This window comes from Ostreococcus tauri, assembly GCF_000214015.3.
Source record: "Ostreococcus tauri WGS project CAID00000000 data, contig chromosome 01, whole genome shotgun sequence".
NCBI lineage: Eukaryota > Viridiplantae > Chlorophyta > Mamiellophyceae > Mamiellales > Bathycoccaceae > Ostreococcus > Ostreococcus tauri.
In genome coordinates this window covers 181659-201963 of record NC_014426.2, presented here as the reverse complement: position 1 = coordinate 201963, position 20305 = coordinate 181659, and the positions used below count along the sequence as shown (strand labels likewise).

Below are 20305 nucleotides of genomic sequence, written 5' to 3'. Positions count from 1 at the left end.
GGTGGTGGTCCGAGGAGACGTCTTCGGAAGCGAGCGAGAGGCTGGGTTGGAGACGATCGGGCGGGCGCGGACGCGGCTGCGGAGAACGCGGACGCTGGAGAGCGGCACGGCGAGAAGAGTCCGGGCGCGGGCGGAGGAGGAGTTGAGGGAGAAACGAGAGCGACACGTGATGGTGGTGGGGGTGGAAGATGCGCCGGAGGCGACGGGGGACGCGCGGGCGCGGCGAGAGGCGGAGGCGAGAGCGCGCGTGGTGGCGGCGGCGTGCGCGGAGAGCGGCGCGGGAGAGAGCGCGAAACTCCGGGGGGCGATCATGGCGTTGTTGCACGAGCGCCCGTTGGCGGTGAACGCGGTGCGGGATAGCGTCGCGCGCGGGTACGCGCTGTTGGGTCGCGAGACGCCGAGTCAGCAACTCGTGAGCTCGTGCGTGAAGCAGGTGGCCAAGCTGTGCCCGCCGGGGCGGTACGAGTTGTTGGGGCACTCGAGGAAGCGCGCGCAGGAGCGTCACGAGACGCTCACGGCGGCGGCGCGAGATTTGAAGATTTCCACGCGCGAGAGCGAGGGGATGACGACGACGACGATGAAAGTTGCGGAGCCTTCAAAGAGCTCCGCTCGGGCGGAGCGCGCTCCAGACGTCTCCGTGCCGACGCCGCCTCTGCAAGAGCCCCCGCGCGTCCTTCGCGGCGATATCACCGTGGATTTGGGTGACCAGTCGCCAAGTTTAGATTTAGAGCCGAACGCGCACGTCGTGCCGCGCTCGACGCCGGGGCACACGGAGATTGAGATCTCCGAGCGCGTCGCCGGGGACGACGACGACGCGTGGCGTCACCCAGGTCCGCCCCTGGACGTCGACGTTATCGAGTCTCCGTACGAACTCGAGGCCGTGAAGGCGACCTTCGACGTCAAGTACGCCCTCTACCGCGATCTTCACTCGCGGCTCACCGCCAACGCCGAGGAGTACGAGCGCGTGCGTCGAAGCAAGGATCCGCACCGCGCGCTCGAGCGTTTCGCCGCGCTCCGTCGCGCGCGGTACGCCGCCATGCGCGTCGTCTTCGACGCCCTCCACGACGAGCTCGCCCGCGTCCGTCGCGTCATCGACGCCCACGACGGACCCTAGCCCACGTCTCGCGCTCTGTACACGTGTAAATCATCGCCGCGAGCCGTCGTCCGGCGCCTCCATCCATCTCTCCATCGAAACGAAACGTTACCGTCGACGTCACTCACGCGCGCATCCCATCATGCCCGTCCCCGTCGCCGAGACCGGGTACGCCCGCTCGACGACCGAACACGCGCGCGTGGACGCGAACACCGACGCCGGCGCCTCCGTGGACTGGTGGGCGCGCATGGCGAGCGCCAAGGCGGCGTCGGACGCCGACCCGAACGCCCCGAAACCGTGGTTGCGACGACCCGGTAGAGATGCGGTGGAGAACGCGTCGCGCGCGCCGACGCGACGAGACATCGCGGTCCCGGCCGGGGTCCTGGGCATCGAAGTGCGCGGGCTGACGTTTTCGTACCCCGGAATCGATGGGACGCCGATGGAGGGGACGACGCCGATGATTCGGAACTTGAAGATGGCGCTCGAGCCGGGGACGTGCACGCTGTTGTTGGGAGCGAACGGCGCTGGGAAGACGACGTTATTGAAGATTTTGGCGGGTAAACACTTGGTGGAGCGGGAAAAGGTGCTGGTTCTCGGACGGGAGGCGTTTTACGATACCGGATTGACGTCGAGCGGGGATTTGAGTTTCATCGGCGGCAACTGGCAGAGAGACGTGGCCTTCGCGGGGTATAACATTCCGTTGGCGGGTGATTTTCCGGCGAGTCGTATGTTGGATTCGATCCCCGGGGTTGATCCTGAGCGTAAGAAGCGCATCATCGAGGTCCTGGACGTGAATGTGAACTGGAGGATGCATCAGGTGAGCGACGGGCAGCGACGCCGCGTGCAGCTCGCGTGGGGTCTGATGTTGCCGTACAAGGTGCTCTTGCTCGACGAAATCACCGTGGATCTCGACGTTCTCGGTCGCGCCGAGCTCATGGGGTTTTTGCGCGAAGAGTGCCTCTCGAGACAGGTGACCATCGTGTACGCAACGCACATCTTCGACGGACTCGAGTCTTTCATGACGCACGTGGCGTTCGTCGCAAACGGCGAGTTGAAGTTTTGCAAAAAGTTTGAAGACATCGAGGGCTTGAAGGAACGCGAGCCCGGTTCTTTGCTCCTTACTGTCGAGGGTTGGCTCCGCGAGGAGTACGTGCTCCAGCGCGAACGCAAGTTGTTGGAGAAGGCTGAGAAGAAGGAATTCCAATTCAGCCGCAACAACGGATACGCGTCGGGAAGAACCACCACGACGGTGACATACGGTGAAAGACTTGGTGAGAAAGGGTGGCTAGACCAGTCGAGAGATCGCGAATCGGCGTTCCAGAACTCAAGTAACGCAGTGATGCGCTAAACTAACTTACTGAATTAACTATCGCTATCGCGTCTAGAAGAATGAATGTTTGTTGTCGAGTTGATTTTTTTCCTTATCGCGCCGTCTTCTCACGACCTCCACTCAGCTAACAACCGGTCCAAAAACGACGATTCGTTCTTCTCATCGTCGCCTTGAGAGTACACTACCGGATCGCTCGATGAAAATGGTGGATTCCTCGATGACTGAGGCGCCGCATCTGCGGTTTTGCCACCTGCTTCACTCCAAGTCTTGGCGTCGATCGTCTCCAAGCACCTAGCCGCGTGGCGTAATCGTCTCGAAAATATCGCTCGCCCAGATTCATCGCCGCGAGCGTAATCTGCGAGTGCTGCTTCGAGGGCGGGCGCAATAATTTCACCGTGAAACGCTCTGTTCCACTCACTTTCTCGTGTCTGTCGCCGGCCGGACACATTTTTGAAGTTGAACGGATTTTCGATGGCATCTTTTGGATTTCGTTCGGCTTTAGCTTTACGCATCTTCACGTATCCTTTCTTTGCCGCGGCGGCACCGCCTATTTGTCTGCGCCACTCGTCGAGAACGAGCGAGGGCGACGCAGCTGTATTGGATTGTAGGTACTCGGCGCATTCCAAAAGCTCGTTCACGTTCATCCTCCAACCGTCACTGAACACGGCGTGCAATCCGGCTCGATTCTTCATCACTTCTGTTCGTACGGCGGCATCAACCGACGGGGAAGACTCGTTGCACATTCCTCCCGGCACCGCAGCGTGCACGACAAAGTTGTAGAGGTGGGGCATCGAAACGAACGATTGAGGATTCACCGCGCTCGTTTCCATCACCGCCGCGGCGACCACGTCGCGAGCCTGCGTCTTCGGAATTTCCGCACGTGGGGTCTCGAATTGAATAGATCGTGACGCCGACGCTTCATTGTCGGCACCGATATCATACGACTGACTCCACTCGCCGTGTCGGTCCATCCACGTCAATTCGCCGAGCGTTGAGTTGATTTGCGTCATCGCGAATCCGCGCACGGAGTCCGCGCACGGCAGCGAGACGCACGTCCCGTACGACAAAGGGCATATTTGTTCACCGGAGTGTCCTCTCTTTTCACCCGCGTAGCGTCGACACTCGTACAGGTACACTTCGCTCTCGCTCGTAGAAAATGCGCAAACGCCGATTGCTCTCGACGGCTCACCGCGCCAAGCTCCGGAATCAAAGATACGAACCGTCGCTGGTGCGCTCAGGCCTAGGTGCTCCCATCGAGCGACTGGATCCCGCGCGCGTCGCAGATCACGAAGCTCGACGAATGAAGACTCAATACCGGATACCTCGTACATTCGTACGGACGTCGCGTACAAAAATTCACGCATTGCCGAAATCGTTCGAATGAATTCTCCACCATCCGCCTCGTGCGCCATTCGATTCTCGCCCCCCCGCGCGCGCGTATCGACTAAGTATACACGCGAGCGCACGCTGCTTCCCGGGACGTTCACCGCGTGCAGTAAAGCGCGAGGATGATTCGCGTACGCGACTCCATAATGCGACGCATCGTGCGCCGTTTCGCGCTCACGCGCCCACTCCGCAACGATCCTTCGCCTCCCCGAACCCGCACGAGCGCCCTCCGCCGCGCTCAACACCCCAACGTCGCCACACCGCAGCGCTACCGCGCACTCGCACTCCATCCTATCGCTCACGGCGACGCTCGAGCACGCGCTCCAGTCGTCTCCGCTCGCGTCTTCAACCGTCTCCAACCGCGTCTCCCCATCCAAAGTCACCCACCCCCTGATCAGCTTCGCCCCATCGTCGCATCGAACCCCGACCGTCACCGCCCTCCCGTCCCGCGCGCTCGTCTCGCACGCGACCTCGCGAACGACGCTTCTCGCGTCCGTCCGAGCCGTCGCCTCTTCGCCTCGGCGTCCGCGTCGCGTCGCTCGCACCATCGTCTCCGTCTCCGCGCACGTCGTCCACCGCGACGCCACCGCTCGATCGCTTCCGATCGCGGCGTCGAGCACGGACGCCCCGTCCGCGTCCGCGCCCATCCCGAGCGCGACGCGACCGCGACGCGACGCATCGCTCGAGCATGGAATCATTCCACCATCCCCTCGCGCGCCCGTTTTCCCGCGTCCCGACGCCCGCGCGGCGCCGTCCAGGGCGACGTCGTACGCCTCGACGTCCCCGACGCGTCCGTACGACGTCGCCCGTCGCGCGCGCATGGCGCACGCGTCCGAATGCCGCGCGTCCGAATGCCGCACTTCACGACGCTCGCGCGATGTCCGCCGCGGACTGGCGCGCCCGCGTCGCCTCGCACGACGACGCGGGCGCGCGCGCGGACGACGCGGTCGACCGCGCGGACGACCGCGCGGGCGGGGCGATGCGTCGGGCGTGGATGACGTGCGCGCGCGTCGTGGGCGCGTCGACGAATTCGACTCGACTCCCTCGCGTCGACGCGGCGAAGCTCGAGCGCTTCAGCGACCGCGCGCTCGAGCGATTGCGCGCGCGATGCGCGCGGGCGCTGGAGAGCGTCGAGCGCGGGATGGGCGACGCCGACGCGGCGGTGCGAGCGGCCGAAGTGCGAGAGGATGTGGAAGATGGACGAAACAGCCGCGGGATGATTTTCGACGAGAAAACGGTCGAGGCGCTCGCGAAGACGGTCGCGGTGGGGGATAAATCGAGACGAGAAGCTGTGAATGCGATGCGGGCGATCGATGCGGTGATCGAAAGACGACGACGGCGACGAGAGACGCGGTACACGAGACGCATCGAAGCGATACCGCGAGACGCCACGCGGTTGATCGACGAGTACGGCATGCGCAGGTTCATACATCGAGGGATCGACGTGGAGGGGTTGGACGATGCTGTGTTCGAACGTTTCTTCAATCGTTGCTTGGAGGGACTCGAGAACGAGGGTTTTGTGCAGGAGCGGTTGGTTCCGGTGGATCACCTGGTGCGGCTCGTGAAGAGCGGACTTTGGGGGATTTATTGGAAGGAGTACGCCGACGGCGCCATGATGGAAGCTCTGAAGCATGGGTGCAGTGGGATCTCCATTAGTCTGTACGCGATCGGGGACACCGATCCGCTCGGTGAGGACGCGTTCGAGGGGATTCCAAGCGCTTCGACGCTCCTCTCCGGACCGAGCGCGTATTTGTGGTGCCTGTTTCAGTTGATGATGCTTCCGGCTCTCGTGCTTCTGGGCGGATTCTTGTTGCCGTCGGTGCGTCGGACGTTACACATGGCTCGCTTCATGTTCTCATCGTCCTTGTGGCGCGCTAAACACGTGTCATCGAGTTTCGTCGCACTGGCTCTGTGCTATACGCCGTACTGGGGCCTGGGTATGGCATGCGTGATTTTGTTTCTCGCCACAGAGACGTACGAACCGGGTACCGTTCTGGACGTAATCGTACCGGCGACGTTATCTTTCACCATCACATCCTTCGTCGCGACGTGCCTGGCTTCGGTGGATGTGAATCAGTATAGCAAGATGTCCGCGGTAACGTTATTCTTCCCAGGCGGGAAAACGGAGCTCCCAGATGGTGACAGTAAGTTGGTCCAAGAACATCCTACGGTTGACACCCTTCGCGTGCGAGAAATTCCTATCGCGCTCCGCGTGCCGCATAGCACGATCGGAGCGAACGATTCTGTCGACGAATTACCCGAGAGGACGAATGGTTTGTTGAATGGTGAGAGCAAACGTAAGAACGGTAAGAGCGGCGACCAAGCGCCACGCTGGATGGTAGAAATGGGCGAATTTGCGAGCAACCTGCAGGCAAAGACAGAGGTGTTCAACACACGCACAAAGTCGTCCAAGACGCACTCAACGAAACACGGTGCACAGAACGCGCGCCGGGACGTGCACGCCAAAGATAGTATCGAAGATATCATCGCGAAGAACAAATTGCTGCAGTTGAAAAGCATCACAGAAGCAGATGTCGTAAACGCGCTGCTACAGCGGACGAATGAAGAGATTTTGCGAACTTATTGGTTTAGAGTTAAGAGCACATGGTTCCAACAAGCGAGTTTTCTGTTGATGGCGATCGTACTTTCGCTGCTTCCATTCCTACTTCGCAGGGTTTCGTACAACTTGTCAGCGTTCGGTCAGCCCAAACAGAGTGGATTTTGCATCCGTGATAGCGTGCATGGATTCATACCGTCTTTCGTGGGACTGCAATCGTGTCCAGCTTCCGTCGATATCACAAGGGGATTCGTCCACGCATTTACAACGGACGTCAGCACAATGGACGGCACTTCTGGAAACACGAGCATCATCATCGCATTTTGTTGGAATGTGATGACCCTGCACGTGATCTTCGTCACTTCGCGTTGGATCTGTTCGTGTACATATCATCGCATGTTATATTGGTTGTTTTTCCAGGCGTCGACGGATCCATCGACGGCTACATCATATGACGTCCCATACGTGAATCTCTGTCAGGCATGGTTACCGTGGATTCGCATCCGAATGGTCGTGGAGGATCACAGAGAGCTCGAACAGTACTGGTGCCAGTATTATCTCACACACTTCGTCGCTTTAGTCAGCGGTATCCTGATCGTGGGCATGGCTCAAATTCTTCGGCTGTTCTTCATGTATGATTTCACCTCAATCGCGTCGCCTGAAGTTCACGCGCCGATTTATCCTCTCATCGTGTCCACCGTTCTGACCATTCCGATCATCATCCTCACTTCCACCGCAGCCAAGGTACAAATGATTCAGGAACGGGACGTGGTGAACGTGCAAGAGGCGCGATGGAAGCTCTTCCTTGACAACTCCACCATCCTCAACGCGGGCATGGAAAAGGACAAGGCCGACATCGTCAACAGAAACAAACGCTCCATCGAGGGTCTTCAAGAGCTCGAACGCATCCTCGAACGTCGCAACGCCGACGCATGGCCTAGTATATTCGGATTCAGGATCGGCGAAGGAGCGAAAACTGCGAGTTACGCCCTTGGATTCATCTCTGCCGCGCTCGCCGCGTGCGCCATCGCCATCGACGCCTTCCAGGGAGCTCGGAGCAACTCCAACAACGTGAACGTTCGCGACATGGTGCGCCTCGGCATCGCGCATCTCACCGCGATCATTCGCACCAACCACACGTCCTCATGAGCCCTCGGTCTCGGCTCGAACCTCCCATCGTTCACCTAGACTCGTTGTATCACTTCTTCACTCGAAAGCCTCGGGACAAAACCTCGTCACTTCCGCGCGCCTCGGCGCTTCCATCATGCTCGCGCGCGCCCCCGTTCGCGCCCCCGCGTCGTCGTCACCGTCGCACTCGACGCGTCGTCGTCACCGAGCGCGGCGAAGCGTCGCCGTCGTCGTCACCCGCGCGACGGAAGAGGATGCGAGCGAGTCGCGAGCGAACGACGCCTCGACGGAAGCGAGCGAGGAATCCAGCGCCGCGAGCGCGACGGGTGCGCCGGCGGGCGAAGACATCGGAGCGGCGATCCGCGCGGCGAGAGAGGCGAAGGCGGACGAGGGCGCGAACGTGTTCGCGGGGGCGGCGGAGGAGATCGGGCTGATCGAGTGGCCGACGGCTGGGGGAGCGCTGAGCACGACGGCGCTCGTCATGGGTGGCATCTTCGGCGCGGCCGGGGTGCTGCTGGCGGTGAACGGTGTGTTGAGTGAGTTGTCGCAAAAGATATTTCCGTGATGATTCGGCGGAGAAGTTGTAATAGGAAACGCGAGCTGCGACGTTCGTTTCGCTCGAGTCTTGAAGCGCAAAGGTGAAAAATTGTACCAATTTATGTTGTATAATTCGGCGCCGTCGCGGCTAAAGAATCACGGGAATGCGCATTTTTATTAGACGCTCACGAACTTGGAGCACGCGTTGTAAATCTTTTTGAAGAATTCAGCCTCTTGCGTCTTGCCGGCCTCGCGAGCGGTGTTTTCGTTTGTCTTCAGGAGCGCCATGAGGTTGACGTCGAGCTCGCCAGTTTCCACCATCTCGAGGATCATCGCCTTCTTGTCCTTGGCCTGAAGAAGTTTCATCATGCGCTCACGCGGCTGCAGCATCGCTCGCGTGGTTTGATCGACGAAACCAACGAAGCCGCTCGTCACGGTGTAGAGCGCCTCGCGTCTCTCCTTGTCGATCCCATCCGCCGTCTCGATGCTCTTCGTGAGAGATTGGAAAAAGCTATCGGTGAGCAACGGTCGGCATCGCACGATCTCGTACTCCATCTCATTCATCTCCGTCTCGAAAAAGTACTGCACCAAGCCCTCCGGATCATCCACCCCGGGTTGCTGTCGCGCGTCTCTCGCCGCTTGCAGCTCCTCCCGTCTCTTCTTGTGTTCCTTCTTCGCCTCCTCTTCCGCCTCCTTCTCCAGCTCCGCGTTCCTCGCCGCTAATCGTCGGTCGATCAGCATGCTCGAGCTCGTCTCGTCCACGTCCGGGAACAATCCCTCCGGATCGTGACAAATCTCCAGCGCGTTCGGGTCTCGCGTCTCAATCTTATCACCCTTGGACATCGCCGCGCCGCTCTTATCCAGCAAGACCCCCTTGTTCAGCGACTCCGCCCCGGCGCCTTCGAACCGGATCGTCTGTCCGAGCTTTTGTTGGAGAATCGCGAGCGATTGCGGGTCCACCTCGGCTCGGGCGACGACGGCGCGGCGCGCGTGCGTCGACCGCGCGGCGGCGGGTCGAGCGCTCTTCGAGACTGTTCCATCTCTGGACGCGCGGTTCGCCAACGCGCTCGCGCGCGCGTTGACGGCGGCGGCGTTGACGGCGCGCATGCCGCCTGGGTACGATGTCGCGCGCGACGACGCGGCGCAGAGGAGTGAGGACGCCGCGGCGAGGCGGCGAAACGACCCTCGAGGGAGCCTCCGAGGGGGTCTTGACGAGTCGTGAGTCGTGGTAGTAGGGGGTCCGGGTGTTCGACGCGGACGCGGGCGAGCGAGGCGAGACGACGCGCGCCGACCGACGACGGGCGCGAAGTGAAGCGCGCAATACGTCATTATTATACACCGTACACTCTTCGCGCGATCGACGCGGGTTCGGCGGGCGCGTTCGAGCGTTCGAGCGCGCCCGGCGAACGCGGCGATATCCGACGCGGCGGACGCGGCGGACGCGGCGTCGTCGACGATCGTCACCACCCGCGCGCGCGCGCGCTCATCGCCAGTCCGCCGATCGAAATAATAAAAACTTATTCCCCTTGCACCTAGGACACGCGACGCGACCCGGCGACGCGCTTTTCCCGCCCTTCGCGCCGGACGCGTTACACTTGCCGCAGCGCTCCTCCCCCGTCTTCTTCGCCCCGAACCCGAAAACGCCTCCGGACATCACCGGGACGTACCCTTTCCGATCGCACCGCTGCGCGTTCCCGTCGATGGTCCACCCGATCGCGCTCACGTCGTTACACTCGGGACACAACGTTCGTCCTTCTCCCAGGCACAGGTCGCATCGTCGCTTCGTCACGCCGCCCTGGACCCCGGCGCTCGCGTCACCCCCCGCCTTTGCGCGCACGGCGACGGCGCGATGGCGGCACCGCACCGCGGGCGCGACGACGACGCGGTGAAGCGTCGCCATCGGCGCGGAGTGGCGTCATTCGGTGACGCGGTGCTCGGTTTGCGCGCACATCAGCGCGGCGCGCTCGTCGACGCGCACGCGTCGCGTCACGCGTCGCGATGTGCACGGTGGATAAGGTACGTCTGTGACCCACCGTGCGCGAGGTCGAGCGACGGGCGAAGAGGAGAGAGATCGACGGAAAGGCGGGTCGTTCAATGAGATTTGAAACTCATCTGTCGCGGACGTTTCCGCTCGCGACGGACGACGGAGGCGCGCGACTGACGAGCGAGCGAGGCGCATCGATACGTAGTTATTGATCAAGGGCATCCGGTCGTTCTCGCCCGATAATGAACACGTGATACAGTTCCCGAAGCCGCTGACGCTCATAGTCGGTCGGAACGGCGCCGGGAAGACGACTGTCATCGAGTGCCTGAAGATGGGGTCCACGGGCGAGCTGCCACCGAGCGCGCGGAGCGGACAGGCGTTCATTCACGACCCAAAGGTGGCGGACGTGACAGAGGTGAAGGCGCAGATAAAGCTACGTTTTCGGAACGTCACGGGGAAACCGTTCGTGGTGATTCGGTCATTTCAGTTGACGCAAAAGGCGAGAGGAAAGCTGGAGAAGAAAGATTTGGACAGCGTCATACAGAGTGTCGATGCGAACGGGAAGATGGTGAGCATATCGAAGAAGTGTGTTGACATCAACGCCGAGGTCCCGGCGCTTATGGGGGTGTCGAAGGCGATATTGGAGAACGTCGTCTTCGTGCACCAGGAAGAGTCCAACTGGCCGCTGGGCGACAGCGCAGGATTGAAGAAGAAGTTTGATGAGATTTTTAGCGCCACCAAGTACACGAAAGCTTTAGAACACATTCGAAAATTGAAAACGGAGCAGGCTGGGCTCATCAGAGATTACAAGGGCAAGGTTGAGTCTCTCAAGATTCAAAAGGATCACGCAACGAAACTGCGCGATACGTTCGAGACGAACAGAGACAAGTCGAGCGATTTGACAAAGCACGTCGCGATGCTCGAAGTGAAGATCAATGCCGCGCAAGAAGAAATTGCTCAAATTGAAGCCGTCTTTGCAGCTGTGCGTGAGATTCATGACAAGCGCAACGCGTTGGTCGCTCGTCGAGAGGCTGTGACGTTGGAGAATGCGCGGAAACTCGCGAGCATGAACACAGAGCTGACTGAATCATTGGAGGAACTCGAGGCCATGGGCGATACCTTCAATCAAAAGTTTGCGGCGCTCAAACAAGAGCGCGACGTGCTCGATCGCAAAGTCAACGACGCTCGCTTAGAGATGGAGGCTCTCAAGGATCATCGCGAGCGCATGATCAAGACGGCGGGCCGACTCAGCGCAGAGGTGGAGGCGCAAACGAAACGCGTGAGCGAACGATTGACTTTCGCTCAATCAACGGCAAAAAGACATCCTGAGCTTGGTTTCGCCGCCACTTCGGAGGTCGATCCCGTCGTCTTGTCCGATGCACTCAGCTCTCGTTTGTCAATGCGTCAACAAGCGATTGATAAAATGCGCGCGAAGCACCGATCGATGGACGCCGAGTGTGGAGCGAAGATCGACGACATTACCGAGCGTTTGAGCTCTCACACGCAAAGAATTGCGATCATTGGCGAGCAGCAAGACACGAGGAGGCGCCGACTGGAGGAGATCAACAAAGATCTCGGCGAGAACGCGGTGAACGAGTCTGCGATTGAGGAGCTCGAAAACCGTGTGAACCGAGCGAATGAGGCGTACGCTTCGAAGAGTAAATCGGACTTCGCTTCGCAAATGAAAGTAGACATGGAAAAAGTCGAAATAAACCTTAGCGATATCGAGCGTGAGATAAACAAATTGCGAGCCGAGCAGGAGAACGCCGTGCAAGCGGGAGAATCGGAAATGAAGATTCGAATGAAAAAGGAGGAATTGTTTGCGAAGAAAAACTCTTTGGAGAACATCGTCGAGCATCGTTCTGAGCAGCTGCGAGACGTGTTTGGTGCCGCCATGCCGATGAATATCGAGATGAAGGACGCGCTTGTAGAAAAGCTGGACGAATTGAACGAATTGGTGGCCAAGGCGCAAGAACAGTTGAACGCAAGCTCCTCGCGTGTTGCAGTGCTTGAACACGAAATTGCCGTGGCGAAAACTGAGCTCGAGAGCAACAGAAGATCTTTGAATGACGTCATTGCGCTCGAGACGATTGATGCAAACGCTCAAGTGTTGGGCGCTGGTGGTTTTGCGGGATATGCCAACGCTCTCGAGGCCGTGAACCGAGAAGTTGGTGATGTCGAGGCGCAACTGACACAGCTCACATCTTTGCAAAATCTGTTCTCAAAATTCGTTGCCGAAGCCGAAAAGAATCAATCATGTTCACTTTGTAAACGTGGGTTCCCTTCTGCAGAATCCACTGATTCATTCATCCAAGACATGCAGCAGAATATGGCAAAGGTTCCGGCTCAAATTGCCGTAATCGAGGAGCGCGTCGAGAAGACGAGAGAGCGTCGTAAGCTCCTCCTGGATTTGAGCGAGGCAGCTTCGCAGTTCAAGACGCTCTCTGAGAAAGTCCCAGATTCCGAGCGTTTGTTCGCGGAGCTCGAGGTATCTTTTGCGACTGCGCGGGAAACGGAAAAGTTATGTGAAAAGGAAATCGCCGAGAAGCGGCAATCTGCCTCCGTAGTCGGATCAATCATGGAGGACGCCGGTAACATCTCGCGGCTGGCGAAAGAGGTTCAGGCGCTACAGGATGCGGTCGAAGCACTTCAGTTGAATGTTGTGAACGTGACCGGTGAGACGCGTTCTACGTTGGACATCTCGAATGATCTCGAGATGCTTGATGTGAAACGAGAAGCCGCCGACAGAGAGAGAGGCATCTTACTGAAACGAAAGGAACGACATGAGATGGAGCTACTCAACCTCGAGCGTAACGCCCGTGACCTTCGAGAGGAGTTACTTTTGACTAAATCACGAGGTGAGAAGCGAACGCAACTCAAGGCAGAGATGGCGAAAATCTCAGAGGCCATTGCGATGGGCGCTTCAGAGAAACAGCGAATGGAGGAGGAACTGGCACCGGGCCTTGCGGAGAAAGAGAGGCTCGCTGTGGAGCGCGAACGGCAACGTGAAATGCATGGCCAGGAGCAAAGTGAGCTGGAAATCGACATTCGCGAGCTACAGCGTCTCGTTGACGTCACCGCCGGCATGAACAAGGCCATCGATCAGGCCGACGCTGCGGGAATCTCTGACCGTTTGGCTGAGCACACCAAATCACTAGAAGAAACGAACGGCAAGATTGAGGACCTCGGAACGAAATTGCAGGCGCGGGCGAAGCAATTGAAAGCCAAGGAAGAGGTAATAGCGCGTCAGAACGATCTCAAACGTGAGTTGGAGGATAACATTGCATTTCTGCGTGGGAAACGGGAGGAGGAGACCATCTTGAAGGATATTGAAGAACTCGTGGAACAAATGCATAACATGGGCCAAATGGCTGACGTTGAGAAGAAATTACGGCTCGCCCAGGGCAGCAAGAACGACTTGCGTACGGAGGCTGCAGAGGCGCAAGGGCGGGTGAAGGCTCACCAAGAGGCGATGAAATCGGCCAGTGATCAGCTCAACGGCGCAGCATACGTCAACATCGACAAACGTCTGTCCAAGCAGCTGGTCGAGTTGAAAACAGTAGAAATGGTTAGCGATGACTTGGACCGATACCACAAGGCTCTGGATAAAGCTCTGATGTCGTTTCACGCCAGTAAGATGGAGGAGATCAACAAGGTTGTTAGAGAACTTTGGCAGCGCACATATCGAGGACAGGATATCGATAGCATTCAAATTCGTAGTGACTCAGAGACGACGACTGGTAGGAGCTCGTATAACTACCGAGTTGTCATGCTGTGTGGAGGCGCAGAACTTGAGATGCGTGGCAGGTGCAGTGCAGGTCAAAAGGTGCTCGCGTGCCTCATCATTCGCCTTGCTCTGGCAGAGACGTTTTGCTTAAACTGCGGAATCTTGGCTCTTGACGAACCTACAACTAATCTCGATGCCCCGAACTCGGACGCACTGGCGAGATCGCTCATAGAGATCATGAAAAGTCGACGAGATCAAGAAAACTTTCAGCTGATCGTGATTACACACGACATGGAGTTTGCCCACGTGCTTGGACAACGAGAGCTAACGGACTATTACTGGAGAATCACTAAGGACGATAACCAGCACAGTCACATCGAAAAAGAGGACATCTACGACTAGACTATTCATACAAGTCGCTGCTAACACTATGACACGATTGTTCGCGCTCGATATGTACAATATGAAACAAGTTTTACTTTCAGCAACAACGAAACCGAACACGTCCCTTCCGGAGTATTTTCCCATCTCTACCGTAATTCAGACCCATGTTCACGTTAACCTCCATGGCGAGCAAAGTCTTTTCAAATTCAGAGAGTGAGTGATGAAGCATTTGATTGTACCAAGTCTCGTGCTCTTCGGGCCACGTCAAGTTTACCGCCCCAGACGGATTCTCCTCGAGCGTAACTTTCATCTGTTGTCGTTTATCATTCTCAACAGACTTCAGGTAGTCGAACTCCTCATCGGTGCCGAAGATGGTCTTAGGAATAGGATTGCCCAATCTCTTGGCCTCGGCCACCTTACGAGCCTCCTCGCGCATCACCTCGTCTCGAATGATCCTCGGAGGCTTCCCGACACGCCAGTAGCGCACCTCTTTTATAATATTTTCTCTCTTCTCGCAGTTCGACTGCACGCGTTTCCGGTACTTCAATATCTCTAAAACATCATCCACGGTGAACTTCACCACACTGTCGACGATCACCGTGAAAGGTTTGCTCATCAATGTTCGGTGAACGATTGGCGAGTATCCCGGGTGCTCCTTCGTAGGCGACGGAACCCCCGTCCTCGACAGATGCACGTCCTTCGCGCTCACCTTCGCGTACTCGAGCGCGTCGTCGACGATCTTTCGCAAGTCATCCACCGAAATGTTCGGCTGAGTCGTCCCCGGTATCTTCTTCCCTTGGTGCGTCTCGAGCTTATGCACAACACCCTTCACCGCAAACGCCATCACCTGCGAGACGGGCACAAGCGTCGCGAATCGCGGTCAGTCCGCCGCCTCATCGTCACGCACGTTTATCAGTATCGGTGTTATCGCATCCATCGCGTTCACGTCGCCGCTCGCGCCTCCGTTAGCGCTCGAACGCACCATGAGCTGCCCGAGCTTGGGCCAGAGCGGTTGCAAGCCTTCGTAGTAATTCGGCTCTCGCTTCTCCCGCTCGCCCATGGCGACGACGTCGGTCTCCCAGAACGGCGACGGGATGTCCTCGAACTCATCCCCGACGAATTTGTCCGCGCTCGAGCCGAACGGCCACATCGCGAGCGCGTTCGAGTGCGTTCAAAGGGATTCGCACCGCACTCTGACGCCGCAATCAACGCCGCCTCGCTCGACGCGCGCGATGTCCAACATCGCCAGCGTGCTCGGATCGAACACAGGGCGCGACAAACACGTCCCCGAGCCTCACCACGGGGCGCGAGACGCCCTGGCGCCACTGGGATTGGCGAAGATGCTACAGTTTTTTAGAAAGCAACCGAAACTCGCCGACGGCATCGACGCCGACACGGAGCTCTTCGGCACGAGCGCTGGGTACGACTTGCGCGTCGGTAGAGCGAACGAGCTGGAGCCGCTGTTACGAAGCGCGCTGCCGATCGAGCGCGGGAGTTTGGATGGGCCTGATCGGGCGACGCTCGCTCGCGCGCTCGCGGGCGTCGGTCGAGGAGGGACGACGCTGAGCGACGATGACAAAGGAAAGATAGCGCCAGCGATGGCGGCAGTGCGCGCGGCAAAGGCTCAAGCGGCCGGGACGGAGGTTGAGGGCGGCGGGAAGGGAGAGAAGCGGAAAAGGGAGAAGAAGGAGAAGAAGGAGAAGAAGGAAAAACGGCGACGACGCGAGTCGGAGGGCGGTGGGGCGAGCCAAGGTGGAAACACGGCGACGACGAGTCAGGGTGGAGTTAGTGCGATGTCCACGGGGAGCGACAAGACAGCGGCGACTGGGAAGACCGGTGAGGAGGCGTAGCGACTCTGGTTGAAATTTCTGCATCGTAGCATCGTACAATCCGTATCGTTATCATGTTCTTGCTGAAGATCTCGGTGAGGTCGTCGTGAAACGGACTCACTGAATGGAACACTTCTTTGTACACTTCTCTCCGGCCGCTTTGACGTCCTCCGAGTTTACGACGCCGTCGCCGTTGACGTCCGCGGCGTCCTTCGCCTTTTCTCGTCCGTGGTGCATCGCGCTGTCGACGCGACCGACCAAAGCCTCACCAGCGTGCTTCACCTTCGATCCAGCGTCCTCAACCGCGTGTTCAACCTTATGAACGACGTCTGCGACCACATCCGTGGCCTTACTCGTCGTCTTCTTGGTCTCATCGCTCGCCGCGTCAACGCTCTTGTTCTTGGCCATGTGTACTAGTGCTCGGCGCAACTGCAACGTGTCAAATCCTTCCCTCGTCTCGCTCGACGCGCGCGACTATTCTCGCGTAAAATCGAGAGATGATTCGTACGAAATTTATCCGTCTCGTTGTCCGATTCCCAGGGCGCGCCGTCTCGCGTCGCGCTCTCGCGACCGTCTCGCGATGGTCCAATCCCAATATCGACCTCGCCGAGCTAAACCTGAGCTTTACTCTGTGACGCGCGTGAGCTTCGCGTTGACGCCGCGAGCGACGATGCGCGCCTCAACTGCATCTGCGACAACCTCCGCGACGTCTGCGCTGCGTCAAACGAGCTCGGGATCGCACAGAACGCGCGAGCGACGCGTGAACGTGGCCCGGATGCGCGCGAAAGAGTTCACTCGCTTCGCGATCGATTTCACCGCGCACGAGCGCCGCGCACGCTCGAGGGGCATCGTGCGGTCGAGCGTTGACCCGACGGTGATGTCGCTCAAAGCCGACAGCCTGCGGGTGGCGTATCAGGGGGTGCCGGGGGCTTACTCGGAGGGTGCGGCGGTCGCCGCGTACGAGGGTTGCGTCACCGTGCCGAAAGAGCAGTTTGACGACGTGTACGCAGCGACGGAGGCGCAGGAGGTGGATCGGGCGGTGTTGCCGTTTGAAAACTCGCTCGGGGGTTCTATTCATAGGAATTATGATTTGATCCTGTCGCATCAGTTGCACGTTGTGGGAGAGGTATATTATCGCGTGAATCACTGCTTGCTCGGAATGCCGGGACAGAGGATCGAAGACTTGACTCGAGCGCAGTCGCATCCGCAGGCCTTGGCGCAGTGCGAGGGGTATCTTATGAAAAAGAAGATGGCCCGGGAGGCGGTGGACGATACGGCGGGCGCGGCGAAGGCGATTTCGGAGGGTGAATTGATGGGCGTGGCCGCCGTGGCGAGCAGACGTGCGGCGGACCTGTACGGTTTGGAGGTGTACGATGAGGCGATCCAGGACGATAAGTCTAACGTCACGCGCTTTCTCGCGCTATCCCGGGATCCGATCCCTCCCATGGAAACCGATGTGCCGTACAAGACATCCATCGCGGTGTCGCTCAAGGAGGAGCCGGGAGCGTTGTTCAAGGCGTTGGCATGCTTCTCGCTTCGAAACATCAACATGACGAAGATCGAGTCTCGACCCTTGCGCACGAACCCAGTGACGAGCGCAGGCGCTCGCTCGTCCATGCAGTTCACCTACTTATTCTATATCGATTTTGAAGCGAACATCGCGGACGAAAAGATGCAGAACGCCTTGCGCCACTTGGAGGAGACGGCGACGTTCCTTCGCGTTCTCGGGTCGTACCCGAGAGATTGCTCGCAGTTGTAATTGATGGCTATATGAGAGGGAATTCGTGCAAATTTTCTCGTTTCGGTTCTTTTGATGCTTATGCGTGCTTCAGTTACAATGAAGTTGAGCGATGTCTAAGTAAAAAAAATGCGTGACGTCTCACGAGAGGACCTTGTCCAGAGACGACAGAGGAATTCCGGAATCTTCAGCAGAGTCGCGAAGAGCGTTCGCGTGCACCGATCCTATGGCTCCTGTGCTCGAGAGCTCGTGCACGTTTCGTAACACCTCTTTCTTCATCTTATCGTCGAAAGAGTAGTTTTCAAACGTCGAGACACCCCACACCGAGTGGACAAGCGCCTGCGGATCAACTGTCTTTGCGCCGAGTTTGCTGTAAATACGATCGACCAAACGCGCGGTGTCTTTGGCGTCGGGTTCGACGCCCAGACGACCGCATGCCCACAGAACACCTGCAGCACCCGTGCGCCCGACTTGGCCTGCCCCCGCGCGGCGACCAGCCTCACGAAGAAGTTTGGCGAAATCACTCGAGGCGCCGTTGAAGGGCGTGCCCATGACGCCGTACGCCCACAAGACGTGCGTGAGAGCGGTACCGTCCAGTTTTCCTGGCTCAAGAGCGACCGTTTGCAAGATGTACTCCAGTACGCGTGGCGATGGCGGGCAGTCGAGCATGGCGAGAGACCAGCACAGGTTCGCAAGCTGATACGGCGTGTAGCTCTGCATCGTGTGCACCGCTTGGTCCAACATGGCTTGCACGACGGGCATCGGACGGTCAGACGGCGGGAGGTACCTTGACCAACGCGCGTACGCCCAGAGCATATTCACGACATCCGGCGCTCTAAAGTCGTCCACGACGATCAGCGCCTGATCGGCGATCGCCTTCAATAACTTGCTCCTCGGCTTGTGTCCGAGCGCGGCGAGCGCCCAGAGGGTGGTGCTCAAGTTCTTCGGCTCTGCCGAGGAAGCTTGCGTCGCGGCTCGAGCGGAAAGCGCGTCCAACAGCGTCTCTTGCACGGGATACTCCAGCCTCGCGAGCGCCCAGAGGACGTTAGAGACACCCTGCATGGACATCTCCCCAGCCATTCGATCCACCATGTTCATGAGCGTCTGGAATCGCTCGTCGCCGAGGAGCGCGGCGCGATCCAACGATGGCTTGGTTTGACCCGGAACCCTTTGCGTCGCCAGACGTGCAACGCGATGCAGCGCGGTAGACGCGTTGACTTTATTGAACACCTCTTCCTGTTCCTCTACCGTTGTCAAAATAACCTCCACGTCGCTCGCGTCCATCAAGTCGCCCTGCAAGTCCTTGGCTCGGTCCAGCAAGCGAATGCTCAGCGCCGCCTTCATCCTGTACTCGCTCGGCAGCGCCAATTTCTGGTACGCCCACCGGCGATGCTCTAATCCAACCTTATCGAGCTGCTGTACCCCACCCTCGACCATCTCCAGCAGTTCGGCGAACCTCGCGTCCGCGCACACCTGCTTCGCCTCGCTCCTCCGCAGCCGTCCCGCCCGGGACGTGAGCAACCTCGAGATCTTATACATCGCCGTCACGCTATTCACCGCGTTAAACCCATCCGCGCTCTCACCCACAATCTTCAACACCTCAAACGCCTGCTCACACGCCCCGATCGACTCCTGAATCTCCCTCGACCGCCGTCTCCGCTCGCGCTCGCCCCCCGCCCGCCGCCCGTCGTCTCGCCGCCCGCCATCCCCCCTCGGCGCATCCACGCCCGCGTCACCGTCCTCGAACGCGCGCGCTCCTCGTCCAACGCTCACCGCTCGCGGCGTCCGCGCCGCGCGTCGTCCACCCCGCGCCCGTCCCGCTCGCGTCGCCCCGAACCCGACGGCATCGACCGCGCGCGCGCGAATCCTCGGGTGCGTCGCGAATCCCTTCCCGACGCGTCGCACCGACGCGCCGGACGCCGCGACCGCGCCGGCGGTGCGCGCGCGCATGCCCCGGCGCCGCGCGCGCGTCCGTCGCGGTGTCGCGGGCGTCGACGCGCGTTCGCGCCGCGTCGACGCCGACGCCGGCGGCGGCGGCGGTGTGTCTAGGTTGGGTAAAATCTGAATCACCTTCTGCATCACCACCCGAAACAAGGTGATTTGAATCACCTTCACCACCCATGGAAGGTGATTTGACCTTGGAGGAAATTGTCCGATTGTCCGAATTTACATAAAAAAATTACATGATAGACTAAATAGCGGTATAATACTCAATTGGGTGCATCTCGCCGAGAACGCTTGCTCGCGCGCGTCACGCGGTCGTCCGAACGCTCGGTCTTACGCGCGTGCGCGCACTTCTCGTCGCCGCGACTCACGCATAGCTTGCAGCGATCGGCGCCTTCGCGAACGAGTTGAGTAGAGGTAGCATCGGTCGGGGCTGATGGACCGTTGACCGGGGCTGGTCGACCGTCGGCCTCTCCAAGAGACTTGATTTTGACGCGCGAACTTCTCAAGAGCAGGCAGCGGCTCGGGACTCCCGAGTCGGGAGTAATGGGAGTACCCCCTCATACTGTTTACTCATACATGACATGACGGATTATGACTCAACAAAAGGTGTGCACAACCAACACGGAGATTAGGCTGAAAAAGAGATGGATTTTGACTAAAATCTC

General features: G+C 59.1%; 13 protein-coding genes across 13 annotated transcripts; 7 read left to right on the top strand and 6 right to left on the bottom strand.

The window, feature by feature from the left end:
- Positions 1–1114, top strand: OT_ostta01g01330 (unnamed product; the record flags this gene model as incomplete). The annotated part of the gene is made up of 1 exon (XM_003074148.2): positions 1–1114. A coding segment is annotated over one exon (1114 nt), but the record flags the coding sequence as incomplete, so codon positions are not given.
- A 121-nt stretch (positions 1115–1235) lies between these two features.
- On the top strand, positions 1236–2441 carry OT_ostta01g01320 (P-loop containing nucleoside triphosphate hydrolase; the record flags this gene model as incomplete). Its single annotated transcript, XM_003074147.1, has 1 exon — positions 1236–2441. One exon carries the CDS (start codon positions 1236–1238, stop codon positions 2439–2441), a length of 1206 nt encoding a protein of 401 aa, XP_003074193.1.
- Positions 2442–2530: 89 nt separating this feature from the next.
- On the bottom strand, positions 2531–4630 carry OT_ostta01g01310 (unnamed product; the record flags this gene model as incomplete). Its single annotated transcript, XM_003074146.2, has 1 exon — positions 2531–4630. The coding sequence occupies one exon, from the start codon at positions 4628–4630 to the stop codon at positions 2531–2533; it is 2100 nt and encodes a 699-aa protein (XP_003074192.2).
- A 56-nt stretch (positions 4631–4686) lies between these two features.
- OT_ostta01g01300 (unnamed product) lies at positions 4687–7515 on the top strand (the record flags this gene model as incomplete). Its single annotated transcript, XM_003074145.2, has 1 exon — positions 4687–7515. One exon carries the CDS (start codon positions 4687–4689, stop codon positions 7513–7515), a length of 2829 nt encoding a protein of 942 aa, XP_003074191.2.
- A 115-nt stretch (positions 7516–7630) lies between these two features.
- On the top strand, positions 7631–8059 carry OT_ostta01g01295 (hypothetical protein; the record flags this gene model as incomplete). Its single annotated transcript, XM_022985260.1, has 1 exon — positions 7631–8059. The coding sequence occupies one exon, from the start codon at positions 7631–7633 to the stop codon at positions 8057–8059; it is 429 nt and encodes a 142-aa protein (XP_022838158.1).
- A 149-nt stretch (positions 8060–8208) lies between these two features.
- On the bottom strand, positions 8209–9138 carry OT_ostta01g01290 (unnamed product; the record flags this gene model as incomplete). The annotated part of the gene is made up of 1 exon (XM_003074144.2): positions 8209–9138. The coding sequence occupies one exon, from the start codon at positions 9136–9138 to the stop codon at positions 8209–8211; it is 930 nt and encodes a 309-aa protein (XP_003074190.2).
- A 376-nt stretch (positions 9139–9514) lies between these two features.
- OT_ostta01g01280 (unnamed product) lies at positions 9515–9931 on the bottom strand (the record flags this gene model as incomplete). Its single annotated transcript, XM_003074143.1, has 1 exon — positions 9515–9931. The coding sequence occupies one exon, from the start codon at positions 9929–9931 to the stop codon at positions 9515–9517; it is 417 nt and encodes a 138-aa protein (XP_003074189.1).
- A 98-nt stretch (positions 9932–10029) lies between these two features.
- OT_ostta01g01270 (DNA repair protein Rad50, eukaryotes) lies at positions 10030–14144 on the top strand (the record flags this gene model as incomplete). The annotated part of the gene is made up of 2 exons (XM_003074142.1): positions 10030–10047; positions 10221–14144. 2 exons carry the CDS (start codon positions 10030–10032, stop codon positions 14142–14144), a joined length of 3942 nt encoding a protein of 1313 aa, XP_003074188.1.
- Positions 14145–14223: 79 nt separating this feature from the next.
- Positions 14224–15276, bottom strand: OT_ostta01g01260 (unnamed product; the record flags this gene model as incomplete). Its single annotated transcript, XM_022985259.1, has 2 exons — positions 14224–14973; positions 15109–15276. 2 exons carry the CDS (start codon positions 15274–15276, stop codon positions 14224–14226), a joined length of 918 nt encoding a protein of 305 aa, XP_022838157.1.
- Positions 15277–15358: 82 nt separating this feature from the next.
- OT_ostta01g01250 (unnamed product) lies at positions 15359–15976 on the top strand (the record flags this gene model as incomplete). The annotated part of the gene is made up of 1 exon (XM_003074140.2): positions 15359–15976. The coding sequence occupies one exon, from the start codon at positions 15359–15361 to the stop codon at positions 15974–15976; it is 618 nt and encodes a 205-aa protein (XP_003074186.2).
- A 96-nt stretch (positions 15977–16072) lies between these two features.
- On the bottom strand, positions 16073–16363 carry OT_ostta01g01240 (Cellulosome enzyme, dockerin type I; the record flags this gene model as incomplete). Its single annotated transcript, XM_003074139.1, has 1 exon — positions 16073–16363. One exon carries the CDS (start codon positions 16361–16363, stop codon positions 16073–16075), a length of 291 nt encoding a protein of 96 aa, XP_003074185.1.
- Positions 16364–16535: 172 nt separating this feature from the next.
- Positions 16536–17714, top strand: OT_ostta01g01230 (Prephenate dehydratase, conserved site; the record flags this gene model as incomplete). Its single annotated transcript, XM_022985258.1, has 1 exon — positions 16536–17714. One exon carries the CDS (start codon positions 16536–16538, stop codon positions 17712–17714), a length of 1179 nt encoding a protein of 392 aa, XP_022838156.1.
- Positions 17715–17834: 120 nt separating this feature from the next.
- OT_ostta01g01220 (unnamed product) lies at positions 17835–19772 on the bottom strand (the record flags this gene model as incomplete). Its single annotated transcript, XM_003074137.2, has 1 exon — positions 17835–19772. One exon carries the CDS (start codon positions 19770–19772, stop codon positions 17835–17837), a length of 1938 nt encoding a protein of 645 aa, XP_003074183.2.
- Positions 19773–20305: the final 533 nt, after the last annotated feature.